Source organism: Tachysurus fulvidraco, chromosome 1 (genome assembly GCF_022655615.1).
Source record: "Tachysurus fulvidraco isolate hzauxx_2018 chromosome 1, HZAU_PFXX_2.0, whole genome shotgun sequence".
In the NCBI taxonomy this organism is placed as follows: domain Eukaryota; kingdom Metazoa; phylum Chordata; class Actinopteri; order Siluriformes; family Bagridae; genus Tachysurus; species Tachysurus fulvidraco.
The window spans coordinates 12,571,413-12,584,968 of record NC_062518.1 but is presented as its reverse complement, the minus strand read 5'-3'; the positions used below and the strand labels follow the sequence as shown (position 1 = coordinate 12,584,968).

Genomic DNA, 13,556 nt, shown 5'->3' with positions numbered 1-13,556 from the left:
GAGTATGCCCATAACACCCTTTGACACCCCACCCTGGGCATGTCACCCTTTAAATTCCAGTCGGCTACCACCTATGTTTTCTGAACAGGAAAGGGAGATGGAAGTCTCGGCTGTGGGACACTGGGCGGCCCGGTGCCACAGGGTTTGGCAAAGGGCAAAGAGGACTGCCTGCATGACCAACCAGAAAAGACATGCAGCTTCCACATTCCACTTATGCCAGAGGGTCTGGCTGGCGACCAAAGACCTGCCTTTGCGAGTGGAGTCCAAGAAGTTGGCACCATGCTACATCGGGCCTTTCAAGATTCTGCGGTGTTCCACCTGCAGCTCTTCTGGTCCATGAAGATCAGCCCCATGCTTTCCATGCTTCCAGACTGAAGCCAGTCCTTTGTAGCTCTCCCAGCACCTCCTAATGACCAGACCCCACCCACACCCATCTCGTCAACAGAGCCCTGGTCTTTACTGTCCAATGGATTCTAGACTCCTAGCGTCATGGGAGGGGCATCCAGTACTTGGTTAATTGGGAGGGTTATGGTCCAGAAGAATGGTTTTGGTTCCAGCACAACACTTCCTAGACCCGGAGCTGGTTAGGGCCTTTTAAAGAGACAGAGTAAAAAGTGTATTAATGTCAGAGTGGTTTTCCCACCCAGTTCTGTGCATTTTCCAATTGCCTCTTCTGGGTTCACTTGGCATAATGGTAAAGCTTTAGGCACATGCCCAGGGCACAAAAACTCCTCAGATAAAACCCTGCTTTGGGTATCCCCTTAAATATAAGCACTCCAACTTTCCATATTATTACTTTTGTTTGCATATATGTGTATATATATCCTTTCATCATGCCCTGTCAGCCACATGCTTTCTCTATTCTCTGCTTTTCCCTTCTACCACTTTCTTGGATAATGGGCCTGACTCAGTACCCCCTCCTCCTAGTGGAACCGAGGTCCCCTCTAACTATTATTATTATTATTATTATTATTATTATTATTATTATTATTATTATTATTATTATTATTATTGTTATTATTATTGTTATTGTTATTATTATTGGTATTATTATTAATAATAATAATAATAATAATAATAATAATAATAATAATAATAATAATAATAATAATAACAATAATAATAATAATAACAATAATAATAATATTTAATTTCTACTGTATATATAATTTAGTATTAGTGCTCCACCAAAAGGGCATTTTTGGACATATCTTTACAATAATAACTCCGCAGGACAATATTTAATAATTTAAATTCATCTGATTCTTTGGGTAATGAAGCTCAGTGAAAATCATAATGTTAATTTATGCCAAATTGGATTATCTAGCATTTTGTATGTTTGAACGAACAGAGGCAAAGAGATTTTGTCTAAATTTACCTCTGGGGCAGAACCTTTGAGCCACTCAAAGTTAAGTCACAATTCTTTCTGATTATTATTAAGTTTTATAGATTTACAGATTGTCTATTTTTGTTATAGTTATTATCTAGTTATTGAAAATAAGCATACCAAAGTTTTATTTATTTTAAGAAAGTGGCTGTTTCGTATTTGACTAAAAAGTAGGTGACATCAAATGTGTAAGTGAATGTGCCTATAATTGTCATTAATGAAATAATGCAAAGAAATGTAACAAAGTACAAAAAGGTAGGTTTTAATTTATTAATTAAATAGCAAAAACAATAATAAAAATATAGCAAAAACAACAATAATAAAAATAATAATAATATTAATAGTCTATTCTTTTAGTCATTTAGCTGCACAAATATGTGATGTGTTCTTCTTGGCCACCACTTTTATTTTTTTGATTAAAAAATGCCCTAATGTACTGCATATCATTGCATATATTGCCATAATTTTACTGCAATATCCAACAGTTTTATTGCATATCAATTTCATTTATTTTCTTTCTTTTTTTAATATTTGAAAGCTTATATGATACCTTGGTTAATTGCCACAGGCTTCTTTCACCTCTACCTATTAACATTAGACACTACTAATTATTGTTATGAATCATTTTACAACTCATGTCATATAGACCTATGGTCAACTTGATACATAAGTACATTTATGTAGTGTTCATAAGTAAAAACATCCTGTCTAATACGTTTAAACTTAATTTTAATTACATCTTTTACTTGCACTATAATAGAAATAAACCAAAATAACTTTATAAAACAAACAAACAAAGTCACATGATGAACTATAAACATTTTTTGTATAAACCAGTTTAGAGTACTATATAGAGTGTACAAGCCATTTTTTTTACCTAGTGTAATTCAGGATAGGGAGCAGGAAGCAATTTGGAATTCATTCTGATTTCTGGTATGAAGATTACCATTAAAAAAATGAGTAAAGGTGAATGACATTAACAGTTGCCTGGCATGTTATGGGGAAATGTGCATGCATAGCAGCTGTGATTATTCTAACAACCTTACTGACTGTGTAAGAGATGTAATTTTAGGAAACAAAAACTTAACTTAAAAACCTTCTCCTAACTAAAACTTTCTGAAATTAAAAGTCTAAAAATCTAAAACTCCTAAATCATCTATGTTTCCATCCTTGCCTTGTGATTAAAAAGCTGTGGAACTGAATGAGAAATCTGTTAAACATATCTGTGAAATCATATGAATGAAAATGCTTTGAAAACATGTTTTTTTACCCTTTTGCATGGTCATCATTTTTATTATTACTTGTTCAACAAAGTTATGCTAAGCAAAATAACAATTCATTTTAATCAATGTGGCTGCATCTGCCTTGTTTTTCAATTTGTAAAATGCAACTCCAAATACATAAACCTTTTAAATTGAATTTTTAAAAGTTGAGATGACTGCCATTTCAATTATGCAATTTGATTTTTGTTCAAAAAGATAATTCTTAATAGCAACCAACATAGGTCTCTTATGTTGATGTCATATAATTTGATGTGGCAGCTTTCAATTGGAACTTAATTGAAAAAAATGGCCATATCTAAAATGCATTTTTGAGAGACGTTTGGAAGTATTCAGTGTAACATAATATTGTCATCATAATAATCTAATGACGTAACACTGCATAATGTAAAAAAAAATACCTTGAGTGGTTTGTGTGTCACTTCTACATATTACAATTAGATGTATGTATGACTTTGTCTTTTTTTTCTGTGAACAGCAAATTGTCTCTACATTTTCATAGGGCTATGGTGGGCAAGAGAAGGTATACATTGCCACTCAGGGTCCAACTGTAAACACAGTGGGAGATTTCTGGAGGATGGTTTGGCAAGAACGCTGCCCAATCATTGTCATGATCACCAACATTGAGGAAAAAAATGAGGTCAGCTAGATATATAAGTAGATATACATAAACACACTCACATAAAATAGCAAACTTCATATTAAACAGAGAGAGTATATGCAGACATATTTATCCATGAAACATCAAGGTTAGAAATATGTAAGATGTAATTAGTAAATTTAAAACTTTTTAAACACATTTCTGTAATCTGCTTAAATAAAACATGTTGGTAAATTTAGTAATTGCATATTTACCTAGGTACAGTATATAATATTTCATACTATGTACAGAGACAAATGGACAGTCCTATAATTTTTCACTTCTCTCAGTATACATTGTGAGGCCACTTGCTTAAAATTAATATATGATTTATGGGTACTTGCCAATACTTAATATGAGAAAAGAAACATCAATTATAGTGTGTATAGATGAGACTGCAAGTGACCACAGAATTATTTGTGTTTCACAGAAATGCACAGAATACTGGCCAGAGGACAGTGTGACCTATGAAGGCATTGAGATCACGGTCAAACAGTTCATTCAGGCTGATGACTACAGTCTGAGGATTTTCACTGTGAAGGTGACTCTTTCTGGATTAGACATGAAAAATAAAAATAAAAAAAATTAATATTTAATATACTTCTCTATCACGCAACTACAATAAACATAGAAGGTATAATATAAGAATTTAGTCCAGTATTTTTATAAGATAAAAAATACTAGAAAAATGAGAAAAGCAAATGAGAAAAATGTAAACAAACCAAAATTCTGGTACCAATGGATTCAATTACAGCATGCACTGAGATCTATCCAATTCATCAAATGAACCCCCAAATTATTAAGCTTGTCTGCATATTTAAATATAGCTACACATTTGTTTGTTGAAAGCACATGATGATGCTGTTGTTTGCACAAAGGTGTATTGTTTTTGATGTAATCATGTCTATAAAAGTGAAATTTAAAGTACATTTTAAGTAAATTAGACATGGTCAAAGTATGGATTACTCAAAACAAATAAACCTCAATAAGTATTTTTTAAAACACAATTTATAACCATATTTATCTTATCTTTATATCAACTGTACATCTTTTTGTCTGAAGATCTATTGTAGCTATGTTTTATTATTAACTATTAAAAGTTTCCATTTTTGTGCTGTTCTGTTATTGTCAAAGTGAAAATATTTTTCTTTAGAAAAAACAAACAAACAAAAATCAGTTTGCATAATTTGCTGTTTCTCATGTTTCCATTGAATTAGCCTTTTATCAATTAGCTTTTTATTTTAAATAAATGATGTGCATTATGTTACCATCAATACAAATAAACAAAAAACTAATTTTAACATATGTTTTTGTGTATTGCAAAATAAAAAATTTCCCTTGAGCTATTTCCATAATTTTAGGTATAATTCAAATTGTGCATCTGTTGTATCCCACATGTCCTCAATTCTTTGGAAAATGAGAGATTATTGAGAAAATTTATTGAAATTGGCCATTTTGTTATTTTAATTTGATTTGTAATTGAATGTGAAATATCTTTGTATGAAAGATACAAAGGTTCACAGTTCTGGCCTAAAAGAGGATTACCTCACCCAGACACTCCGTCTGTATGCTGTACCTAGTCTCTCGCACCAAGAGCCAAACCGTTTGGCTGTAGCCCACCACAGAGTGCAGGTTTTACCTTATTGAAAGCCTGTTGGCACAACTCTGTCCACTGGACTATGACTGGCATTTGCTTTTAGTGAGATTAGTCAGACGTCTGATTAGGCATAAACCTTTGATTATAGCCAGGCTGCCGGAGGAACTGTTTCACTTACTTTTTGGTCTTGCTGCAGTCTTATCAGTTTCATTCTTAATCTTAGCAAAGTGTGAATCCTTGATTGCCAAGCATTGAGCATGACCATGAGATCTTCTCAAATCAGCCATTTTTTGTGTTTGGGAAAAGGATAGGTACACCTGAGGGTGTTTTAATGTGGTGTTCTATGAGGTTAGTTTGAACAGGGGGAGGTGAGTACAAAATTTCTATTGCAACTTTGCAATCTCTGTTGGTTGGGATGTCGAGAAGAGTTCCCTTTTCTGACATTTCATAAATTATTGAGCCTGAAAAACATGGGTATGGGGCGATGCCTAGGAGCCATGTACAGATACTTCAACCCTTGTGGGTAAAGCGTATAAAGTAGCAGGCCAAGAGGGTGCAGCCCTGCACACCATGGCAGTTTTGCAGGCCTACCAGGCTGACCTGCTAAAAGGGACCATCAGACGGTAGCTAAGCTCAGCCGAGCCACGGAATTTGTGCTCTGTGCCACAAAGCAGACGGCCCGCTGTCAAGTCAAGTGAAGAAGCTTTTATTGTCATTTCAACCATATTTGGCTGTTTCAGTACACAGTGAAATGAGAACATTTCTCCAGGACCATGGTGCTACATAATAACAAAGACAGAGCTAAGGACTTAAGTTAATCCTATCCACATAGTGCATCTGTGCAACCTGGTGCAAACAGTGCAAGATAAAATCTCTGGCGATGATAAACAGTTTTTCTGGGTGAACATTCTGCAGATCGCTAATAGCCCCATAGAGTTCACATAGAGCGTTTTTTGCATTAGTGCTGGGGGAATGTACACTTTAAAAATGAAAACCATGGTGAGTTCCTGTGGTAAATAAAATGGCCTGAATATAACAGTCACAAACTCCACTGACAATGAGCTGTAGCTCGAAACAAGCATCAGAAGCAGCAGTTTCTAAATTCTCGCTGGGTAGAGCAGTCGAGTCAGATGTAGTTCAGTTTGTTGTCCAGGGAAGAAAAATTAGAAAGTAGAATGGACAGGAGAGCCTATCATGTTTTTAGCCTAGCATGGACACTCGCCCACTTACCGTGATTCTGCTTCCTTGAGCACCGTTTTTGGCATCCGCTTTCCAGTTTTTAAATGCAAGGCATTGGCTATGTTATACATTGTGTATAACATTCTAAACCCACACAAAACCTGATCAACTGTATGCTGAACCTGTTACTGTGGAACTCCTAAATTACTCTCGTATGGATCATGTCTATATGTTTAATTCATCTGAGAGAAAGGGGCAAACAAAGGTGTTGTGTTCTTATTACATTGCTAATTAATAGATGCACACTAGATGGAGCTAGTGTGTGATAGCTAGGAAGGTAGCAGAAGAGAGAAGAAGTGAAGTTGCACATGTTGCTAATGTTCCGTAAAAGAAACCTGTTTGGTACTCTGTGTATTGCCTTATTATTTCACGTGAATACACAACAAATTGGCGACGAGGATGGCAGTTCATCTTCTTCCTACGTACTTACAGTGTCCTGGTGAGCCTGCAGTTCCGTTTGGGACATGGACGCAAATGTTTGAGAACTACTTGCTGGCGATTCATGCCGAGGGCATTGACTGGCCTGATACTTGCAAGCGTGCTACACTACTTCTCTGCCTGGGCACAGAAGCACAGAGAATTTTCTACACTCTTCCTAATATTGGTACAACCTATGATTCTGCTCTTACTGCTCTCAGAACACATTTTGTACCAAAAGTAAATGCCATTGCTGAGCGGCATAAATTGCATCAAAGGGAGCAAAGACATGATGAAAGTATACTTCAGTATGTTTCTGCGCTTCGTGATATGGTGTCATTATGTGCATTTGGTGACAAAGAGGACGAAATTCTAAGAGATCAAATCATAGAGAAAGTACACAGCAGTCGAATTCGTGAACGCTTACTACTGGAAGCGGATTTGACGTTAGACAGAGCAGTACAAGTGAGTGACGTGACATACAGCTAAGTATGATGACCCATACTCAGAATTCGTTCTCTGCATTTGACCCATCCAAAGTGAACACACACAGCAGTGAACACACACACACACACCGTGAACACACACCTGGAGCATTGGGCAGCCATTTATCCTGTGACGGCCGGGGAGCAGTTGGGGGGTTCGGTGCCTTGCTCAAGGGCACCTCAGTCGTGGCCAGCCCGAGACTCAAACCCACAACCTTAGGATTACGAGTCAGACTCTCTAACCATTAGGCCATGACTTGCCCCATGCGTGGCTGTTCAAGTGGAAAATTCCATGGCTAATGCAAATGAATTTACAAAACCTGCCAACTTACCAGTTCAACGGCTATGTGTTAGAAAAAAAGAAACAACCATGCGTAGAAACACACAACGTAAAACCCAGAGCCTTTCTGCACGCAAATGTTATCGCTGTGATTCCAGCTGCCATTTAGCAAATTCCATAAGACGTGTAAATCATGTGGTAAAATGGGACATTTTGCAAAAGTATGCCGCTCTGGACGGAGACAGGACATTAGAGAAATCGAAGTTCCTGAACTGACTGTTTTGTACATGACTAACACATTGGCTGCAAACAAAATTGTATGTGACATTGAAATGGGTACATATGCTGGTACTACAATGCAAGAACTAATTGTTGATACTGGATCATCCGTGTCTTTGCTTCCAGAGCGCATATATATATATATATATATATATATATATATATATATATATATATATATATATATATATATATATATATATATATAAGCAATACTTTTCTGAACTTCCCTTGGAACAATCAGATGTGCGTCTTGTCACATATTCAAAAGATGACCTTCCAGTGCTGGGATGTATTAAGAGGTCTGCGCGACATGGTGAACATTCAGTACCTGCCACATTCTATATTGTGAAAAGTGGAAATGCACTTATGGGTATGGACTTAATATATTCCTTAAATCTGTGCAGGAAATAAAGTACTCACCTCCAAACAGCGAGTGCAACAAGTGACTCATGCAGCCACGCCATCCATTGGCTGTGCAAAGAACTTTGTACACAAAGTAAAAATGCATGAAAATTTTATTTCTGTGCAACAGAAGCTACGCAGACTACCTTTTGCTGTACGGGATGCTGTGTCTACAGAGCTGAACCGCCAACTAGCAGCAGATATTGAAAGAGTGGATGCTTCACCTTGGGTTTCGCCCATCGTAGTTACTCAGAAAAAGTCTGGAGACATCAGAATGTGTGTGGATCTCAGGGAGCCCAACAAAGCAATCGTTGTGAACAGCTACCCCATTCCACACATTGAAGAACTTTTTTCACAGTTGAGAGGTGCTGTTATGTTTTCTACAATCGATCTGGCAAATGCTTACCATCAGGTACCACTACATGAGGACAGTAGGGATCTCACTGCCTTTATAACACATGATGGTTTGTTTCGTTTCAAGAGAGTTTGCTATGGATTAGCATCGGCTCCAGCGGTGTTTCAAAAATGTTTCTCGGATGTGTTACAGGCGTCCAGTGCTATCTGGATGACATAATTGTGTTTGGTGACTCTGTTACTAGCCATGATGCTCACCTAAAAATAGTGCTGCACAAACTACAAGAAGCAGGTCTGCATTTAAATGAGAAGAAATGTACATTTTGCCAGGAGAACCCTGCATTGGCTTTATTTGATCCTGCTTTGCCCACAATTGTTACAACAGATGCCTCAGACTATGGCATAGGTGGCATCCTGACTCAGCCTCATCCAGATAAGTCAGAAAGGACAGTGGCTTTTGCTTTCAGGACCTTGACATCTGCGGAAAGTAAATATACTCTGTGGTTGAAAAAGAAGCTCTTGCTTGTGTGTGGGTCATTGAGCATTGGATAACATACCTGTGGGGCAAACATTTCACCTTAAGATCAGACCACCAAGCCCTAACTACCCTTTCAACTACTAAAAGTATGGGACGAGCTGGACTGAGAGTAGCGCGTTGGTCTGCCAGGCTGCTCGGCTTCAACTATACTATGCAGTACAAATGGGGGTTGACAACCAGGTAGCAGATTGTCTTTCCACCTCTTCCATTGCCAAATGCCATTGATTCTAACATTGATTCTGAACATGAAACCATTGCTGCTATCACTACACTTCTGTCAGCTGTTCCTGTGGCCAAGTTTGCAGCTGAAAGTGCCGCATGTCCCGAGCATGCCAAACTTTGTCATTACATCGAGCGTGGTTTGCCCACTACATCCAAAGCCCTGCAACCTGACATTTTCAGTTACTTTCCAATACGAAATGAACTGTCTATTTTGGACTTGTATGTGCTAAGAGGATCACACAGACTGATTGTGTGACCGATAATCTACGTTCACGTTTGGTCACCCTTGCTCATGATAACCATCAAGGCATTGTGAGATCCAAGCAAAGGCTTAGGGAGTTATACTGGTGGCCTTAGATGGATTCGCAGGTACAGACCACAATTGCAACCTGTGTCACATGCCAACTTAATGATAAAACGGCTAAAACAACACATGCGCCACATGAGGAGGACAACCATTAATTGTTTTCTGAGGTCAGTGTTCAGCCAAAAAGGTAATCCTCTGGAGATTGTTACCTATAATGGATCTCAGAAAACCTGTGCATGTGAGAAAAGTGAAATCAAAATTCAGCAATCCCATGCAGATTGTTAGACAGAAGGGGGGACATAGTTTTGAGCTGAGTGATGGACGAACTTGGGGCATATCTGGCACCACTGAACACAGAATTCGCTCAAGTTCTTGAACACTCTGAATAATCCACTACTGCACCACCTGGAAGTAGTAACAACCAGTTAGAGGGGCGTTGTAGAAGGAAACCAGGATGGTTGAAAGACTATGTAACTTAAACTGCCATAGTAAGAAGAAAGTAATGGTGAAAAGGAATAATACAGAAGTTTAATTTAGACAAGTTGTTGCTTTAAACTGAAAGGATGTTCATGTAACTAACTGAAAGGATGTTCACGTAACTATTCATTCTTACGTAACACGTAACATGTGGTTGTCAATAGAAATTGTTCTGTTTTCTTTAATCGGAGTAAAATTTACTGTTAAGCAATGTTTACTGTAACTGCTGAGGAAAACAAATTAAGTAAGGGGGAGATGTTGTGTTCTTATTACATTGCTAATTAATAGATGTACACTAGATGGAGCTAGTGTGTGATAGCTAGGAAGGTAGCAGAAGAGAGAAGTGAAGTTGAACATGTTGCTAATGTTCAGTAAAAGAAACCTGTTTGGTACTCGGTGTATTGCCTTATTATTTCACATGAATACACAACAGAAGGGAGAAGTGAGGGCTTTGCCTGCTCCCAGATCTGTCACCCGGTGGTCTTCTGCCAACAGGATCACCTCATCTAGTGATGCCAGACAGTGGAACTGGACCAATTTTATGTCCACTCTATATTTTAATACACAGCAGTATGCTCGCAATACTTATACTACTTACAGTATACGTTAAAAAAATAAAAATAAATAAATCCAGCAACTGGCAGTCTGAGAAGAATGTCCAGTTTGTTTGATGTGTAAACTCAAAAACTATGAATGTTTTGAAAATATTACACTGTTCCATTACATAAAACCTTTCATTTGAAAATAAATGAACGAAACATAGAAGACAAGAAGAAGAAGAAGCTGCTCTGATGAATTTTGATCTAACTGGAAAGAAGTCCAGTTGACATGACTCAAATTCCAGATAACCATGCATGGATCACAAAATGGATCTTCACAGACACAAAACATAGAACATTACATTGTTTATGTTTGAGCACAAAATAATATTGGTTGCATGTAACTTCATACATATTTTTTATAAGATCTACCATAGCTAATTATATATATATAAACAAAAAAGTAATTTATTATTCATTTAACTTTCTTAGTTATTTTCTTTATTTCTCAGCTCAAATATACTTTTTTCAGTGTTTATTACAGTGTTTGTACAAAATCTTTGTCTCTCTCCTGTTTCGTTGCTAACTTCCTAAATACTTTTGTGTGTGTATGTGTGTGTGTGTGTGTGTGTGTGTGTGTGTATGTTTAGTATGAAAGTGAGGAGCGCAATCTCAGGCACTACTGGTACACATCATGGCCAGATCAGAAAACTCCAGATAAAGCCCCACCTCTTTTACAATTGGTTCAAGAAGTGGAAGAAGCAAGGAAACGGGCTTCACCCTCTAGTGGCCCTGTCATTGTTCACTGCAGGTACTCTAACACCATAGTGCTCTTGAGCATATTTATTACTTTCTATAAGTCCTTAAGAACATCATATACAGGAGGTAGGCAAAATAATGCAAATAATTGTGAAAGAGTGTCATATAAGCTTATATACAATTTATTAGTATGTATTTTTCTGCTTTTCCATTTTCCATCATAACCATGCAATTATTTAAGGTTGTGGTTATGTGAAGTCATTAATGATCACAGAGTTGTTTGACTCCTTTTTAAAACCTAATGATAACTGAAATCACCTAAACAACACTGATCAAACATTTACATATCCTTGGAGATTTGGCTACATTATAAAAACACAGGTTGACACAAAGAGGTTTATTAAACGGACGTTTCCATATCTGTAACTCGTTGTAATTGTAATTAGTGTCTGTGCATAAATAGTCAGTGAGTTTCTCAAGAAAGTGCTTAATAAGAGCTTTCTGTTTTCCCGTGGAGAATGACACCTCACTTCTTGTTTGTGGAGGATGTCACCAGCCTGAGCTTTTTTTCCCCCTTTTCTTTCTTTCTTTTGTGGACATTTTCCTGCTCCTATGGGGAGGTTGCTTGTTACCAGCATATGGCAAAGGATTTTGTAATCCCTCTCTCCCTTTCTGGATGTGGATCTGGCCATGGCTGGGCTGGGGTTGTTGCTCTAATTTCTGCTCAGCTGTGGACATCCCTCTGCCCTTCTCCTCGGCTGTGGATGTCGTTCAGCCCTTCTGCTCATCTGTGGACATTCCTTGGTGCTTCTGCTCGGGTGTGGGCATTGCTTGCTGTGTTCCTCGCTACCCTCACCTGCCTCCCCATGTTCCCTGCTACTCCTGGATCTCACGGGGATCATTGTTTCCCCGGACTTTCGGGCATGATCTGGGATCCGCGCGTTGGGAGCAGGGTCTCAAGGGGTCAGGATTAAACGGATCACAGACATTTTTCCTGTTGAAAAATGAGGGGGTGTTCCAGCAGTTGCGTCCTGTGCCGTCTGTTTTTGTTTACATTTGTGTTCACATGTCTGTTCTGACCGAGCCTTAATTCCTTTCTTTATAGCCTTTATAGGGTCAACTTGTAAATGCTACTGGCAATGGTTGACCTGTGAACTAGAGGTCTTCTCGGGTCTAAAGAAATGTACCCGACCCGAAGTGACCCGAATCACTTTTTACCCGAATCCGCTGTGCATAATTTTTTATTTTCTTTTTTTAAGAAAGGCCCAACCCGAGACAAACCCGAAAAAATTTGACCCGAGTCCGACCCAACGGCAATTTTTTTTAACCAGACTGGACCCGAATGTTGCATAACTCTACACTAAATTAACTGCTACAGAGTGGATTCAAAATTGATTGACAGGTCATTAGCTTACCGCCAGCTACACGTCACCAGCCACATGTCACAAGCGGTCTTGGCAAACAGAGGAGAGGTTGGAAAAGGACTCGAGTGGATGCACACACACAAGATCGGGTAGTTCGGGTCTTCTCGGGTCCGTTCGGTAAAAACACATTCATTTTAAATTACCCGAGACCCGATGCCGCTATTATTATACCCGACCCATGTTCGAGGCACACGTGAAACTTTTAGACCCAAACCCGCTCGAGACTCGGGTTGGACCTCGGATTTTCGAATCTAAGTGGACCCGTGAAGACCTCTACTGTGACCATTTTGGGTGGTGTCAATTGTGTGATCCAGGTTGTCTGTGAGCACATTTTCATCAGGGCAAATGGTAATGCATCATCCCAGTTGAGTTTGGTGCTGGCACAAATCTGAGCTACCTTTTCTCTATGCACACCATTTGTTCTTTCTACCATCCCCTTAAACCGGGGATGATATACACACCCCATCCTTTGTTAATGCAAAGTGGGAAGAGTGGGATTATGCTAGTCTTGCTTTGCTAGTCTTGGCATCACCTATAGCAGTGACTATTGATTCTACCCACTAACTAAGGTGATATATCATTACCAGTATGTAGCGCTTTCCTTCTTTCCTATCTATCATGTCCACAAACCTCAAAATTAAACACTGAAATCGACCTTGGGGAACGCTAATGTGGCTTATTTGTGCTGTAAAAGTGTTTGCACACATTTCATTCTGCACATAGGATGCATACTCTTAAGACCATTTCTACCATGCTAGGTAAGTATGGAGACCACCAATCCTTACTTTTTTGGTTATAATTTCTGTCTTTTTACTTTTTACAATGATCTATTATGATCACCCATGTGCTAATATCAACATTGGGATTAGGGATAGGGTGAATCATGCTACACCTTTCAATTGTCAGTTCTGGCGATGAGAGTATTAC

At 38.2% G+C, this 13,556-nt stretch overlaps 1 protein-coding gene across 2 annotated transcripts in view; it reads left to right on the top strand.

The window, feature by feature from the left end:
* Positions 1-13,556, top strand: part of ptpn5 (protein tyrosine phosphatase non-receptor type 5) — a 120,571-nt gene that overhangs the window by 99,179 nt on the left and 7,836 nt on the right. For both annotated transcript variants that reach the window (XR_007144710.1, XM_047822535.1), the window contains exons 9-11: positions 3,170-3,307; positions 3,738-3,848; positions 11,097-11,257. Coding sequence is in view for 1 of the 2 variants with exons in the window: in XM_047822535.1 (XP_047678491.1) it covers positions 3,170-3,307; positions 3,738-3,848; positions 11,097-11,257 (410 nt within the window). In the remaining variant the exon portion in view is untranslated. The remainder of the gene's footprint in view (positions 1-3,169; positions 3,308-3,737; positions 3,849-11,096; positions 11,258-13,556) is intronic.